A 17,461-nucleotide genomic window follows, 5' to 3' on the forward strand; every position below is an offset into this window, starting at 1 on the left:
CAGCTCTGGGAAACCTCCCTCTTTCAGGACTAAATGCTTCTGTTACCTGTCCCTACCAGATCCTCCCAGCTGTGCCACTGGTGGGCACAGCCTCCAAGGCCCATACCCACTAAGGTGAGGGGGCAAGGCTGCCCTGCAGTGAAAGCTGCCACAGGAGGCTCTTTGGTGCTGTTCTCAGCACTGGTGCCACCATCTTGGCCCGAAGAGGGCATGTTTCTCCTCCCAGTTGAGGACAGAGACTTCTTCCAACATCTCTTCCTTGTTCCTTGAGATGGGGCCATAGGGTATCGCTGGGTCTTGCGCATGCAGCACAAAAGCGTTATCAGGACCTTCACTGAGCATGCGCCCCATGGCAGCCCCGTGCCAGGCTCTTCTTGTGCCAGATCTTGCTCAGCACTCCCACTCCACAGGAATGGCATCCTTACAGATGAGGAGCCCAAGCAAGGCTCAGAGGTAAGTCGCACACCGTGAAAGTGGCAGTCCGAGCCAGAACCCTGGTTTCTCCACTTCCCATGCTACCCAAGGAATCAGAAACGTTGGAGGAGGACTCGTGGAGGTTATCTAATCCACTTGCGGAGGTGGGGCTGAAAAGACTCAACGAAGGTCACACAGCTCGTGAGTGACAATGAATTGTGTCTTCTCATGGCTTGCATTGTAAGTGTGCTGAAACTAACACATCTTGTTCCATGATGAAACAAAAATTGTATTTAAGATTATGTATGCTTTTAAAAAAAATGTTTACTTGAGGCAAGTGCTTTCTAGAATAGTTGTGAGAAAGCTGCAAATACACAGGCGAGTCTGCCCCCCCAGAAGTGGCGTGCCTGGCCCTCTGCCCATCTCTGGGAGCAGTGGCTGTGCCCAGACAGCACGCTCAGTACAATGCTGTCTTCTCAAAGATGGGGGCCAGCGAAGTGTGTGATGGGAAGTGGGAGGGCTTCCTGGCTGCCTCCGTGGCACTTTCTAATTTCGCTTTAGCTCTGGTCTGGAGCTGGTGAGAAACGAACAAAAATAGGTATTTTGTATTTATGCCAATGTGACCCTTCCAGTAAAAACTGGTGACCTTGGGCAAGTTTCTCAATCTTTTTGAGCCTCTATTGACTCCAGGAAATGGGGTCACAGTAGTGTTATTGTAGATTCAGTATCAGGCTCAGTCCTGATGGAGGTAGAGCCCCTGGCGCCCAGCCTGGGGGTGACGGGTGGTCAATATAACAGCATCAACACTGACGAGGATGAAGACGCAGGAGGGTACAGCGGTGATGTGGCTGTCCGAGCGCACAGCCAGGGAGCAAGGGGCAGCCTTCACAAATGAAATGAAGCCTTCTGAACCTCGCAGCCAATGTCCACCACTCGCGCGCATCTCCCTCCCGACACTGGGCGCCAGTGGAAATGCCACAGGCTTTGCAATCTCACAGATCCGGACTTGAATCTGGACTCAGCCACTTCCTGTGTGACCCTCAACCCCCTCCCTGAGCCTTCATCCAGTTCTACACTGTCCAATAACAGCAGCCATGAAGCTACATGGGACTATTTAAATTAAAACTATGGTTCCTCAGGTGCACTAGACACATTTCAAGTGCCCAACAGACACACATGACTAGTGGCTCCCACACCGGACAGTGCAGAATGGACCACTGTCACCATCACAGAGAGTTCTACCGGCCAGTGACTGTGGGTGTGGCACCTGCGTTGGGGATGAGGTACACACGCTGTGGACCAGGGCAGAGGTCAACAAATGGTGGCTCTCACCCATCCCTGCTGCTAGGACTTGGGCTATGCCCGAGTCTCCTCACTTGCCTGGCCTAAGAGGCACTTCTCCTTGCCAAGTGGATGTAATGCTGGCTCCAGCTGTTCCCACTGCAGTTCTGCTACTGACTCACCATGTGACCGAACAACCAACTGTCCTGAAACCTCGATTTCTTCATCTGTAAAATAATCATCCGCGCCCCTCCAGCCTCAGAGCACTGCTGCCAGAACCAAGCATGTAAATGACTAAAGTGCTGTGAAACGCAGGGAGATGGAACAGGCAACATGGCGAGGTGGAGAAAATCCTGCGTTCGGTGTCAAAAACCTGGACTCCAATTCCACCTCTCACTAGCGGAGAAGCCTTGCGTCTAAGGCTGAGGTCTTGTACTGTCTGAATCCCTTTACTGTAAAAAGAGGTAACAATAAAGATACCTAACTTTCATGTGACTGTAAGGATCAAAAGAAATAATGTATATGAAAGTATCTAAAAATAGCAGAGTGTGATTCCAGAATAAGGCATTATGGGACTACCATTATCCATGCAAAAGGGAGGGCAGGCTAGGGGGGTCACGCATCTGCCGCCTCCTCTCTTCCCATGCTCCACCTGCCCCACAGCCCTACTCCTACCAGGTGAGGCCTCTGCTCCTCCAAGTCAACTGACTGCTGCTTGGGACAGAAATGTGGACACCATATGAGTAAGATGACCCACTCCTCAGCCATAAAAAAAATGAGATCATGTCGTTTGCAGGGACATGGATGGAGCTGGAGACCATTATCTTTAGCAAACTAACACAGGAACAGAAAACCAAATAAATACCCCATGTTCTCACTTGTTAGTGGGGGCTAAATGATGACAGCACATGGACACAGAGGGGGAACAACACACACTGGGGACTTTTGGAGGGCGCAGGGTGGAAGGAGGGAGAGGATCAGGAAAAATAACTTATAGGTACTAGGCTTAATACCTGGGTGATGAAATAATCTGTACAACCAATTCCTGTGACATGAGTTTACCTATACAACAAACCTACACTTGGATCCCTGAACTTAAAGTTAAAAAACAAAGAAGACAACCCATTCTGCTGATGCCAGAATAAGACACCAACTCCACTGGGGCCACATGGCCCAAGCCACTGGGGAGCATGGGGTCCAGGAAGCCCCCTGCATTGACTATGCGCCCCCTGGGCTGGAAGGGCTTGTTCCAGGCAGGCTCCACAGTGCCACTGCAGCAGTGGGAGAAGCGCAGGTCTCAGGTCTCCGCAGAGCCCAGACCTGCTCCCGATTCTGCTGCTTACCTGCTTATACGAGACCTGTCTCCTGAGCGCCAAGATCTCTGGCTGTCCTGCATCTCAAGGAAGAGCCCCAAGTGAGCTGTCAAGTGTCAACTGAGGACTGGTGAAAACTGAAGAGCATAGGGGTCCAAAAACGTGACAGGACCCAGGCCACTGGTCCCACGCAAGGCAAAGGACATGACCCTTTGCTCCTGGATACATTTCTGGCTGATAAAAGCAGAGTTTTAGGCCTGCCTGACTGTCTCAGGCAGGATGGACGGGGGGTGGGAAAGGAGAGAGAGCAGGTGGAGAGTCCTCGGCCCTATAATGACAGTCCAGGTGTGACAGCAAGGCTGCTTAAGGCATAGGAAGTAGAGATAAGCCACATTTTCTGGCTGATTAGGTATTAAACAAGAAATGCTTAAAAATAGCAAGGGATTTAAGAGCAGACTCTGGAGTCAGACAGCTGGGTTCGGACCCCAGCTATGCTGCTCTCTAGCTACGTAGCGACTTCACCTCTCTGGTGTTGGTTTCCTCATCTGTAATACAGGGATAATAGCAGCACCTACATTGTGGAGTTGGTGCTAGAATTCTAAGAAATAAGAATTACTAGGCCAGGCACTGTGGCTCATGCCTGTAATCCCAGCACTTCGGGAGGCCAAGGCGAGTGGATCACCTGAAGTCAGGAATTCAAGACCAGCCTGGCCACCAAGGTAAAACACTGTTTCTACTAAAAATACAAAAACTAGCCAGGTGTGGTGGTGCACACCTGTAATCCCAGCGACCTGGGAGGCTTAGGCAGGAGAATGGTTTGAATCCGGGAGGTGGAGGTTGCAGTGAGCCGAGATCGCGCCACCGCACTCCAGCCTGGGCAACAGAGTGAGATTCTGTCTCAAAAAAAAAAAAAAAAAAAAAATACAAAAAGCTCTTTGTCCAGTGTCTAATGTGTGGTAAGCACGTAATAACACCAATTATTAATTAGGATATTTCTTTTTTTGTTGTTTTGAGATGAAGTCTCGCTCTGTCTTTTCCAGGCTGGAGTGTAGTGGTGTGATCTCAGCTCACTGCAGCCTCCGCCTCCTGGGTTCAAGTGATTCTCCTGACTCAGCCTCCCAAGTAGCTAGGACTACAGGCATGTACATCACGTCCAGCTAACTTTATATTTTTAATAGAGATGGGGTTTCACCATGTTGGCCAGGCTGGTCTCGAACTCCTGACTTCAGATGATCTACCCGCCTCGGCTTCCCAAAGTGCTGGGATTATAGGCATAAGCCATCACGCCTGGCCTATTTCTAAAAAATATTAATCCTCCCCTTCCTTCCCCTACCCATGAAAAAGACCAACCAATCAACCAACTAACCAAAACCCCCACAGAATTTGTAGGCACTGGGATATTTAGGTCTTGACTCTGGACAGGCATGGGTGTTTTGGTACCCGTTTCTCATATATAATCCTTACCTGGCTGATGAGTCCTGTAGGAGCGGGAGCCAGGCACCATTTTAGCCTGGTAACAGGACCTTACCGAGTCCCAGAACTTCAGGTCTGACACACCTGTGCAATCAGGCACCTGATGTGCCAGGCTAACTGCTAGGTACACACGTGTGCATGTAAGAGAGAGAATGAGGATAATGCACAGTCCTTGCCCTTGAAGGGGTCGAAGTTTAGCGAGGGAGGATCTTAAGTCATCCTGTGACAATCTAATAATCCCATGCTCCCAAACCCACATGTGCTCTTGACATCTCTCTCACCCCCACATACTCATACATACACACACAGCTCCCGTCTCCTCAGCTCCAAGCTCCAACTCTGCCTTTCTGGAAATGCTGGCTTTGTATGGACACTGCATGGAGCACAGGGGTTTCAACCTTAAACAAAATGAAAAGCTGTTTGGTCCTGTGCCAGCCCCACAGGCCCCCTTCCCTGCCCCCTGCCCATTTTTATCAGACCCTCCTGATGGCAGGGCTGTGAAATCTCCCCTGGAGGGGACCGTGGGTCCCTGGACTGACCTTGTCCTGATGTGTTTGATCAGCTGTTTCTGGCCTGCGCTGGGGGAGCCAGAGCTAGAAGAAGCGGCAGGAATGGTGTTTGATCAGAGCAGCTGGGAGTGGTGAGGCCTGGCTGGCTGCTCTTAGCCTTCTGCTAATCTCTTCTCAGAGGACAAAGAGAGGAGGATGTTCTGACAGACCAGCCCATGGGTAACTTGGGGTACAGCCTCAATGACCAGAGTAAAATGTGTAAGTTGGGTTCTCCCTGAGCCGAGAAATGAAGGTAAGCAAGAGGGGTACCACTTGGTTCTGGCAGAGCCTGTGTGTGCCCAACACAGCACTCTTAACTCTCAGAGAAACGAAGGCAGTAAATAGGATGTGGTCCCTGTCCTCATACTGGTTAGAATCTCAAATGAGATGAAGCTGTGTGAGGATTAAGGCACCAAATACACAACTGCATACCTAGGGTTTCAATTGTGTAGTGGATGGATTTGGGACATCGCAGAATACAGATTTAGGGAGTGACACGGAAAGCTGGGGGAAGTTCTTTCTCCCAGATGGAGCTCAGGATTCTAGCAGCACACACAACCCCGCCAAGTGCTGGCTCTCTCTGCCTCACAAGGTTGCAGACATGAGGTGGATGGAGAGTGGATGGAATAATAGCGTATTCCACGACTGGCTAGAAACAGCTCATACTGAACATGTGGTGCAGAGCTGCAGAATAGGAAGCAGCTCCTCTATCCCTCAGAAGAGCGAGCCCAAGGTCAGAGTCCCTGTCTCCAGCAATCGGCAGCATCTGCTAAGCATCCACTGAGTACTGCCCAGTCTGAGTACGCGGAGGAGATACAGAGGTCTTGGTGGGCATGGGACCTACACCTGCCCTGGTGAAAGGCCAAAAGGCAGGACAGATGCACAAAGAAAAGCCTGCAGAACATTCTCAAGAACATGAACTTGGTTTCTATGTCCACGTCCTTACCAACTCTTCATCTCTTAATGAAGAGTAAAGACAGTGGTCTAGGACACCTCTGCATGGTGCCAGAGCCCTTTTCCCTTTCACTCCAAACATATCCTGAGCATAAGCCCATGGAGAAAAGGATAGACAGTGAACACTAAAGAGGCAGAGAGGCCAAAAATCACTGCAGACTTAGTTTTTCCATTTCCTTTGCTCTCACTGGATGTGTCCCCACCCAACATTCCCAGGTTTCTGCCTTTACTCAGATGTGACCCCTCTGCTGCAGTGCCAAAGAGCTGAGAACCCCTGTTCCAACCCGGGGAGATCCTGTTCCCCTCGTATCACTGTTCACTCTGGCTTGGGCCAGGGTCTCTGGGTTTATGCCTCTTCTTATCCTGGTTTTGGAGACCCCTGCACTGGGTTCCAGACCCTGTATCTAGGATACATTAAGTACCTCCTTTCCAGCTCTCCTCTGCCCCTGCTCTTCCTCCAGGCCCTTCTAAAATATTATAAACACGAACAGCCATCATCTACGAAGCGTCTATACTCTGTCAGAGATTTTACACGTTAACTTTCTTCTCACAGTCACTGTCAGGAAAAACTCACCCAAGGTCATCTGTCTAGTAAGATGTGGAGCTAGGAAGCTCCCAAGCCCATGTCTTTTCCACGTGCTGCTGAGCTCCTTCCAGCCAGCCACCCTGGCCCAGAAGATCACCGAGGGAACCCCTCGGCCCACCTACCTCTGCTCAGTCCCACCCGACCTGCAGCAGCACTTCACCTCTGCATACCTTCAATTGTGGCTGGGGCCCAACTGTATGTTACAATTACCCACTGCAGCTGGCTGGGACACTCTCAGGACTACTGCCCAAAATATGACATGGGCAGCTCCAGCCCCGCTCTCCAAAGACAGCACTTAGGCAGGGGAGCATTCCTTCCTAAACACACTTGCGGGCTCTGAACAAGGGTCCATCTGTGCTCCTCCAGAACTGTCCCAGGAGGAGTGAGCACAGAACCTCCCCAACTCCCCTGCTCTCTACAGCGTCAGGGCTGCAGGATCTGATGCCCCTCCCCTCGTCTTAAACACTGGGTGCTTCCTGTAGAAATCATGTACATCCCATCCGGGTCTCCTGCTCTTGTTTCCTTGTTGGCTGCCAGCAATGTGACATTTTCAGCTGTTCACCAAGAAAGGTTTAGTTTATTTTACAGCTATCTGCTCAGCACTTTGTACTTTGGGGGCAGTTGAGATTCAAGAGATAAATGAAAAGTGGGTGTTATAAGGATCCCCTAAGGCTTCAGAGAGGAAAAAGAGAGACTACATAAAGATACAGGAATGAACACTCTCTTTAGTGCCAGACAATGCAGGGAATAGTTGACTTGTATGCCAAAAACTTTTATTAATAAAAGCTAAAATTTTCTACATTAAATACATTAAATCCAGACTTTTAATTCATACTACAATTCTGTAGGGCAAGCACAATCATTGTTCCCATTTTATAATAAAGTTGGGAGCCAGGAGGAGGGAGCTCAGAGAGAGTAAGCATCTCACACAATGTCAGTCAGACAGCGGGACAGCTGGATGTACCCAGGCTGGACACCAAAGCCTGTACTCTGAAACCCTGCCCCACACTTGCTCCCTGGGAAGGAGGGTTTAGGAATGAGACTCCAAGTGACAGGAGAGCTTTCTTTCCCCCAGGCCATGTTAACACGGCCTCAAGGTACACAAATGGCCCCTAGGACACCAGGCCTATCACCCCGTCCCTGTCTGACACTGGCCCAGAACCAAACAGAAAGCAGGTCTATAACATCACAGTCCATTTGAAACTCATGTAGCCTTATTTTTTTCAAAGTACATATTTTATTTATATAGATTAGTGCAAGTTGAACATGAATATGGTTTGTAATCCAATTTATACAGCATCACGTAGTGGCTGGCTGTCCTGACCATGGGTGGAAGCAGGGCTGACTGGCCTTGGTAAAGGAAATGACACACATTCCCCCAATTTGGAAGCAATCTTAATTAGCCAGGGAGTGATTTTTTTCCTTCAGCAATGTAGTCCCCAAAGTACAGACAGCTTCTCTCTTCCTTATAGGCCGAGTCGTAGGAGTAGCAAGCTTCTAAATTTTGGCTGTGCTTCTGAGCTTTTGGCCTAAGTCCCACCAGCCCCAAAGTTTCCGTGACAACAAAACAAGGATGAACTTGCCTCTGACACTCCCTTCAGCCCCAAATTGTTCTCTTACTGCCATTTTCTTCCTACCTCCCAAGTATCACTGGGATACAAGCACAACAGGGCTGGGGTGCTGAACTCGCCCTTGGGGAGGACTCATTATAGCATCCCTGCATTCTCTCCATTATTGTCCAACTGCCTAGGCCCAATTTAATAACATGCTGCTTGTCTCCCTGGAACCGCCTGCCCACTCTGTACATGGTTAGGAATTCCCTCCCTCCCTTGGTCAATGTGCAGCTTCCAGGCGTGTGAGGTTTAAACGCACACCCGCCAACCCATTAGCCTGTCTTCAGCTTGTGGTGACCACGTCACCAGCCCCCAGGTGAGAGAGGAACTCTTAGGGCCCCTCTCACCATTCTCCTTCCTTTCTGGGAGTCCCTGACTGATCCTGCAAATAAAGGGCAGGGACCTGTCTCCCCACTATCTGTCTGACTGGATTTCATCTCACCCCTCAGCCCCGATTATCAGAACTCTAGCCTGAGGGATGAAGCTGACGTGCCTCCCGTGGTCAGTGGGAAGTCAGAATGCTTCCTCAGAGGAGACCCAGATTGCCAGGGAAACCTGGTACTCACACTGCAGACCCTGCTACTCACTGGGCTCAAAGTTTCCCAAACACAGAGCTTCTGAGACAGAAGAGACAGGCTGTCTCTTCATGTTTCTTTACCCATAAAATAAATGAGTAAAGACCCCTGTTCCCTGCCCCTCTGGTTCCACGTTCTGCTCATGCGCGTGGACAGTAGGAGTCTCACCTTCCTGCAGTAATCCTTGCTCTTGAATCATCTATTTGCTGTCTCACTTACCTACAATGGTCAAGTCCTGTTCCATAACTGACCCCAGTATTCTCACAGAATCACACTCCGGCCTGGAATCTGACTGCCTTTCCCTCCTCAACCAGCTGGGCCATGAGCTCTGGGAGCAGAGGTCTGGGTACCCACCGAACAGATCCATGTGTTCCAAGAAGCCCATAGACTCCTTCACACCACCCCAAAGGCCCCAGAGTTCAGTCCAGAGGCCATAAGGGCAGCACCCTATGGGGAACAAGGCAAAAACAACACCGGGACCCCATGGAAGCGAGCGATGTGGACTCAGGAGACCACACGAACACTGTCCTCTGTGGCGGCAATTCAGGTCTCTTGGGTAGAAGTAGGAGAAAAGGATAAAATGGCCAAGCAGAGTCAGAAAGTTTTCCTATAAGATCCACGCCTGGGCTTCTCTGGAGAGCAAGACTATAAAATCAGTCAGCCAGTGCGGAGCCCGCTCAGAGCAGACAGTAAACTCAGGAAGGGCCTTCCCCTCTTTCTTGATGAGAACCAGCACTGGGTTTGTGTCTTCTGCTGAGTGTGCCATGGGCCAGAGGGCATCCAATGGGCTCCGGCAGTCAGTCCACTCTCGGCACAGTAAGCTGCAAATCTGGTGATTCCGAAGAAAACAAATGTCTTGTCACAATCTGGGTCTCCAACAGAAACCTGGCCAGGCGTAGTGGCTCATGTCTGTAATCCTAGTACTTTGGGAGGCCCAGGTGGGAGAACTGCTTGAGCGCAGGAGTTTTAAACCAGCCTGGGCAACATGGCGAGACCCCATCTCTACAAAAAAAAAAAAAAAAAACAAAAACTGGCCAGGAGTGGTGGCTCACGCCTGTGGTCCCAGCTACTTGGGAAGCTGTGGCAGGAGGATTGCTTGAGCCCGCAGAGGTTGCAGTGAGCCAAGATCATGCCACTGTATTCCAATCTGGGTGACAGAGCAAGACCCTGTCTCCCCCATAAAAAGAAACTGAGAAAGAATTTCTCAGTGCTTGAAAGGATCTGACACTTGAATTCAAAACTTACAGCTCTCTTTATTCCGAAGAGTTTTGGTGTTTTTTGTTTGTTTTTTTCTTTTTAAATCACTTCCCTATAAGCCCTCAGCAATTATTTCTTGTTTTGTTTTGGAAGAAATTTTAGTGACATTCACTGCAGCTCCCAAGCCCCATCCCACAGCTTGTGAGGGGCTGGATTCTCATTCACTGGACTTGGCACCAATGCCCTGTAAGCATGTGCCACTCTACCATCTTTCAGTGGGTTTTCTCTGGTGCCAAGGGGATATTCAGTGCCATTTTGCCACCTGCAGATCAAGAGCTCTCCCAGTCTGACAGTTCCCAGGACGGAAAAGCCTTAACACAGAGACAGCCTTGGTAGAAACAGTGAGCCCTTCACATGGAGATGAAGTCTTAAAGGTTTGAGCACCATCTTCTGGTCAGTTTTTGGCTTCTGAGGCCGACTCTCCTTTAGAAACTTCATTTATTTCAGAATGGCAGAACCCTAATTGACAAGCTCAAGTGATCTGCATATCAAAATGTGGACAGGACCAGAGGCAGGTGTAGTTGGCTGGGATGAGCTGTCCCAGGCTGGCCGGAGCTGGTGCTCGCTGTGGAAACCGTCGGGGCTGCCTGCACAAAGCCGGCAGATGCCAGTCAGTGGGCGTGCTGGTCAGTAAGGCTGTGCCTTCTGCACTTCAAGCAGGGTGAGACCTGACCACGTGGGAGCAATAAAAGCTTCCATGGTGACCAAACGTGACCCCTGCCTCTGTACATGGCAATGTGAGATGTGCCTGGAAGGAAGCGGTGGCCCCATCTCTGCCAGTGTGGGATCCAACCAGGCACTCCCCTCCACAGGGGGTCAAGCCACACAAGGTGGCAGAGAGCCCTGCCTGGTGTGTAAACACCGCACCAGCAGACTCCAACCTTTGGCATGGAAGGAAAAGATAAATGCTAGTCATTCTCTCCAAACGGCAGGAACCTACATCTATCTAATTGCACTTCATAATGGATTCCACAAACCATTAATTATCAGATTATATTTTAGGAACTGAAGTTAAAAAAGCTTTGTGAAATTCAGACTCCAAAGGATCACTGACCTGCAATAAGTGTGGCGGCCTGCGGGAGGTGAGGCAGCAGGCCACTCCCAAGGCAGGGAGCGGGAGGCAGCAGAGCCACGGGCAGTCACGGCTGCTCCTCCACACGCAGACAGGACTGCCTGCCTGGTGCTGGTCACGGTCTGCACCATATGACCCAGAGGGAGCGAGGCTGCCAGGTCAGGCAGAGATTTCAGCCTCTGATTAAAGGAAGGGGGTGAAGATGACACGGAAGAGCTGTGGGAACCACCCTTCAGGTAAGGAATACCAAGAAGAATGTCCTGGAAAGGCAGACACTGTCTAGCAGCTGATGCCTCACATTAAACACTTCCAGCAGAAACTCCAGAGCTTTGTTTTGGGAAGGGCTGACAACTGACAAGGGGTTACCAGTCATGGAAACGAGGGCTACCTGTCCTATAGCCATCAGTAGGGTGCTGGGCGTGGCCACTGGGTGGAGGGGGAACCCCAGCAGAGGGTAGGATGATAGGACCCAGGAAGGGGCCAAGTGTGCTTACGCCTGAGGTCCCTGAATTGTCTGTTGGTGCCCCCTTACTTTAAATGGCCAGAGGCACTGGCAGGATTTGCAGCCCCCGCTATGGGTCAAGTCCCATATCTAACTGCCATTCTGCCCACTGAGCGCTGTCGGCACATCACGCCTCCTGGGGTACCCTGGACACCAGCTCCCATCCCACTGCTCTTTCAGACTCTACTTCTGAAGCCACATGTCACTTGGGGATGGACAGTGTCACAGAGGCCGCAGCAGCAGGCCTGTGGGGAAGGAGGCCTGTCTGCTACAGAGGATGGTGCTGTTGGTGTTGAGGGCTCAGATGCTGTTGGTTCTATGAGAACAATGAAGCTTCCATCTGTTTTCTAGGTGAGACTGTGTTGGTTGGTGCTAAGCTAAGATGCTCACCACTCAGGACAGCCAGGGATGGAGGGCAAAGGACAAGCTGTGGGGCCTCCTCTCTGCTGCAAATGCAGGAAGGCTCTGCCAGATGAACGGCTGCTCATTTGGCCTCACCACAGATCAACGTCACTGTGCCATCCAGCAAGTCCTCCACAGTCACTGCCACAAGCTCAGAGCTGGCCTGAGATGCCTGAGAATCTGGCAACGTCACAAACACCTGCGACCCGGCAAGCTGGGTCTCCTCCAAAGTGATCACCTGCTCTGTCGGGGCCACCGGCTCTGGGGTTTGGATCACCTGAAAGAGAAAGACCGTGAGGCTGCTCTGGGCAGTGTTCGCAGTTGGCTCCCTGATTTACATGGTTTTCATCTCATGCTGTAATGATGATATTTATGTTTTCACCTGAGGAGAGCAATTACATGTGCCTAATGGGAAGAGGCAAGTCTAACCCACTGGCGATGCAAAAGAGAAGGCCAGCAAACAATTTAAATAACTGTGCACTAAATTGCTATAATTTCGCTCAGTATGCCATGTCGGGGCGCCCGGACTCTATGATTACACACCAGTGAACGCTGGCTCCGTTTCTCACACTGGGTTTTCCTGTCTTGGGATGACACTGCAGAGGTGAGTGCCACTTGAGAGGAATGCCACTGAAGCCAGCTGGTCTCATGTCTGGAACATGGGAATGGGATTGATCCACCATAGGCCCAGGCGGGCCCGGGGCAGCGTCTCTGGACCTCTTGCGGGCTCACAGCCTTCCCAGGAGGCCACACAGTGACCGAGCTTAGGAGGAAGACTGGATGAACCGTGACTGCACGCATTCATTCAGCTCACCAGCCTGGCGGCCGGCCAGTGTCCCCTTTTCTCCTCCACAGCCCACCTATGTCCCTTCCAAATCTGCATAATCTGTTAGAGACCACCTTTCCAACTGAGAGAGAATGAGTCTGTGGTTAGGCATATCCAATTCCCGCCTAAGCCTCCAAGTTGATGTTTCTGACCCATAGATCCCAGAAGAGCTAGATGCCCTTGATATTTTTAAAGTAGAGGCCACAGCCACCTTGCTCTTGAGAATCAGTGAAGAGCAGAGAGCAGGAACAAGTAAGGAAGCCAAGCCCAGCTACTTCTCTGTGCTACAGGAGAGAAAAGATCAACTGTGATGTTCAATCAACTATGATCTAGGATAGTAGTTTTCAAACTGCTTTTCTTTTTCTTTTAGAAATGGACCCCCCAGCCCCACCTTTTCCCCAAAGGACATATTATCAAGAACCATAATATACAAAAAAGATAAAAGCAGAGCACCTTTGGTTGATATGACAGCAGAGTGTTGGCGGGAGTCCTGCCTACCTGACTTCCCCTCTGTTCCCCAGAGGCCTGTAAGAACCTGGTTTATAAATGACTGATCTATGGAACTGGACAGCGGGACAGTCTAACAGACCAAAACCTCAATCAGTTTATGGTTCCTCTCCAACCCACCCACAAATTACTGACGATGGATGGACCTGAGTTTATTTTCCTTTTCTGCCCACCCTCTCTGGAGAAGATGGGAAGAAGAGTAAACAAGGATCAGAGAAGCAAAGAGAAGCTGGATCAAGCTTAGCCCTGAAACATCAAGAAGAGGTGGTTTTTTGGCCCAGGTAAAGGTGAGAGGCCCAGGTGTGTGCAAGTGTGTACTGCGTCCTGCCCAGAGGCGCTCTCCAAACGCTTCAACTGCAGGCAGTCCCTGCCCAACAAAGTGTTCCTCTGTCTCCGACGTTTCCCGCAGTTCTCACCACACCCCACAGTGTTTCTCAGGAGTCAGGGACATATGCACTGGGAGGAGGAACCAAGCTGTTCCTCTTTTGGAAATTCTTGTTCCAGGCTCCCTCTACCTAAGGGCCACTTCCCATGTGGCCACCAGGAGACTAGAATTTTCTGTTCTGTTTTGTAAGAAGTCCAGAGAGACTCTCTACAAGATCCCCAGAGTATCGCTGGGTACTATGACACAGCCACCTCTAGAGAAGCCTTAGGAACCCCGTGTTAGCATTCCGTGTAGCTGATGGCCCCAGAATCACCTGTGCCATCTGTGAGGCTGCGGCCTGGGTTTCCGTGCTCATCACCTTTGGGTGCTCAGATTCCAGGTGACTGTCAAGCTGGGATTGGGAGGTGAAGAGTTCCCCACAGAGCTCACAGGGGAAGGTGGTCTCTGACTGCTTGAAGTGCTCTGTGGTGACATGGTGCTGCAATGCTCCAGGAAAACGGAAAGTAGCAGCACAGTACAAGCACCGGAATGGCTGAGACCCTGGAAGAGAGGGAGACAGAAGGGGAGGGCTGTGGGTAAAATTCTCTGGGTAAAATGAGAGAAATGAGGGCAGGAAGACACGAGAGGAAGAAGCAATGAGGATCGAGGCTTGGAGTCAGATCCAGGTTTTGTGGGACCCGAACGTTGTTAAATCTGGGAGGCCTTAAGAAAAATAATACAAAATGACAAAGACAGAGCCTTGGAAGGGTCCTATGCAAGTAAGGGACCCTGAGGCGACAGTTTCATTAGTATTAGATTCAGGCCAAATCTGCCTCTGCAGAAGCCCATTATTCATTCAACTGCAGATAAAGATGCTGATGACACTATATTTCATCAATTCTAAGAAATACATTTTAACATCTCTGAAATAGGATCGATGGCACCTTACAACTTCTGTGGGCTAAGGCAGTCGGGTGCAATTGTCAATGCGCACACGAACATCAAAAGTGGCAGCATCAAGACTTACAGAATGGGCGTCCACGGCTTGGAAGAAACTCCCTAAGACAGGAATGGTGCACGTTTTTAACTCATGGAAACCAAATGGTTTAGAAGGGAGGAGGTAAGTGATGAAAGGTTAGCTATATTCCCAAAGCAGGAATCAAAAGTAGACTAGTTTTACATAACGCTCAAGAGACCAAAACCAATGGCCTTCAATTCTTTGATGGAATCTTATATTATGTGTTCTATCATCAATGTTCTTGATGACAGAGTAAACACCGTGTGGAAAAACATGCTTGTTGACAATCTGAATTGAACGTTACTCTGAGAAGCTGGATTCTTCCCTTAATCAGTTTATTTTTTATGTTTTCCTTTTTATGTATGCACACTAGAGTGAGTGACATGATAAAAATCTATGTCAAATTAGTCCAAAATAGCACTTAGAATAACACAGAAATTCTAAGTGATAAGAAAGCACAGTTTAACTGGCAGTAGTTTTTCTTTTTTAATAGTTCCTTAAAAATGGTACATCTTGGCTGGGCGCAGTGGCTCACGCCTGTAATCCCAGCACTTTGGGAGGCCAAGGCGGGCGGATCATGAGGTCAGGAGATCGAGACCAACCTGGCTAACACGATGAAACCCCATCTCTACTAAAAATACAAAAAAAAAATTAGTCGGGCGTGGTGGTGGGCGCCTGTAGTCCCAGCTACTCGGGAGGCTGAGGCACGAGAATGGCGTGAACCTGGGAGACAGAACTTGCAGTGAGCCGAGATCGCGCCACTGCACTCCAGCCTGGGCGACAGAGTGAGACTCCATCTCAAAAAAAAAAAAAAGGTACATCTTATTTAGTCGAGCACGGTGGCAGACACCTGTGATTCCAGCTACTTGGGAGGCTGAGTCAGGGAGAATTGCTTGAACCCAGGAGATGGAGGTTGCAGTGAGCCGAGATCGCACCACTGCACTCCAGGCTGGGTGACAGAGTGAGACTCTGTCTCAAAAAAAATAAAAATAAAAATGGTATATCTTATAACTGGAATTGTATTTATTTATTTTTAACTGGCACTTTAGATTTGATGAATATAGCAATAACAATGACAATCACAGTTATGGCTTAAGGGATGCTTATTGATGCCAAGGCCTTCAGTTTTTCACACTACTCTATGAGGCAGGTGCTACAACTGTTCCCATTTTATAGATGAAGAAACCGAGGCACAAGTTTGTTAAGCGATTTAGCCTGGGTTGCAAAGCTTTAAGTGGTGGAGGGGAGATTCAGGCCCTGCAGTCTAGCCTAGAAGCATGCTGACAGGGGTACTGACCTGAATGCTGGCACTTGACATGAACCTGCAGCAAGGCTGGTGTGGGGAAGAGCTCCTTACACTGGTCACATTCATGGAACTTCATATCTGTGAAGTGCATAAAGAAAGACGTGCTGGGAAAGAACAAATGGTTGGCTCTCCAAGGCTGAAGAGTAACAGGGCTGGGGTTGGGGCGATGGCCAATACTTAGCAAGCATCTACCAAGTGCCAGGAATCTTATAACCTATGGTATATTTGTACAATCTAGTGGTAAATAGCACGAAATCTGGATCCAGACTGCCTGGATGCTCAGAGGGATGTTGTGAGAATGAAATGAGAAAATATACACAAGGTGCTTAGCATGGTGTCTTGCACATAGGAAACACTCTGTAACTGACAGCTGTTGTGATTATCACCAAATTTACCTGCAAAGTAGGTTTTAATAACTGCCATCCTGGAGAGAAGGAAACAGGCTCAGAAAACAGTCACTTGCCAAGGTCATGTGGCTGATAAGTGCTGGAATCAGGATTTCCACTCAGGCCTGCCTACCACTGAGGCTGACACCCTTTGCAGGTGCCGCGACAAGTTCTCACTCAGGGCTGGCGGGAGCTTACACTGCGCTACGCTTCCAGGTTTGAGAACCACTGCCACTCAAGCTGCTGCTACTGACTGCTGCTGCTACGGACAGGTGCGCTGGGACAGAACAAAGGCAATGACCGCTGCACATCACACTAGACTATTAGAAGTGAGGATTTCTGGTGAAGCCCAGGAGGCTACAGCATCAAGCCCCTCCCGCTCTCTGCCAGCGGTGCCCAAACTCCACCTGCATGTTCTGCTTTGATGTGCTTCTTGTGCTCGATGGTGTTGGGGAAGGTTTTGTCACAGGAGCTGCACTGGAGTGACGAGAACTTGGAAGATCGGTGGTTCTGAGCAGCAAATACGTCAGGGTGGTGGGTCCGATTGTGGTACCACAAACCAGACAATTGCTGCAAGGAATTTGGCAAGTGTTAGGTCTTAGAAAGTTCCAGCAAGCTGGAGAGCTCATGAGGCTCTCATGAGAGAAAGAAATACATTTTTGGATACGCTGACATTTCTAGTATCACACACTCTTACCCATCACACCGGGTGCTGATGTGAGGAGAGGCTGGTGTTTGTGAGAATAAGGCAACTACATATTCATTGAGAAGCCACTACAGGGCAGGGCTCCCAGGAGTCCTTCACATGCTCATTCCTTACAACAAGCCTATGAGGGAGGTGTTAGAGTCTTCCTAGTGAGCTGGAAGCGGAGACACCGAGGGGTTAAATGACTAATCATAACATCAGGAGATAGCAGGACCAGGATTCAGGCCCAGGCCTTCCAACTGTAACACCTGTGTGCTTTACCAGTGAGCTGCATCTCACAGCTTCCCAGGGAGCTGGGGCGCAGCAGAGCAAGCTGCTGGAGGAGTGCACACTGCCCTTGCCCCATAAGCAAGAGTCC

The 17,461-nt window shown here is 49.9% G+C and overlaps 1 protein-coding gene across 1 annotated transcript in view; it reads right to left on the bottom strand.

Moving 5' to 3' along the window:
• Positions 1-7,325: 7,325 nt before the first annotated feature.
• The window catches only part of ZBTB40 (zinc finger and BTB domain containing 40), a 79,386-nt gene continuing 69,250 nt past the window's right edge, over positions 7,326-17,461 (bottom strand). Inside the window, exons 15-18 of the mRNA XM_002811325.5 lie at positions 16,805-16,967; positions 16,003-16,089; positions 14,022-14,248; positions 7,326-12,267 (exon numbers count right to left, since the gene is read on the bottom strand). Of these exons, the coding sequence (XP_002811371.3) occupies positions 12,073-12,267; positions 14,022-14,248; positions 16,003-16,089; positions 16,805-16,967 (672 nt within the window). The 3' untranslated portion in view covers positions 7,326-12,072. The remainder of the gene's footprint in view (positions 12,268-14,021; positions 14,249-16,002; positions 16,090-16,804; positions 16,968-17,461) is intronic.

This window comes from Pongo abelii, chromosome 1, assembly GCF_028885655.2.
Source record: "Pongo abelii isolate AG06213 chromosome 1, NHGRI_mPonAbe1-v2.0_pri, whole genome shotgun sequence".
In the NCBI taxonomy this organism is placed as follows: Eukaryota; Metazoa; Chordata; class Mammalia; order Primates; family Hominidae; genus Pongo; species Pongo abelii.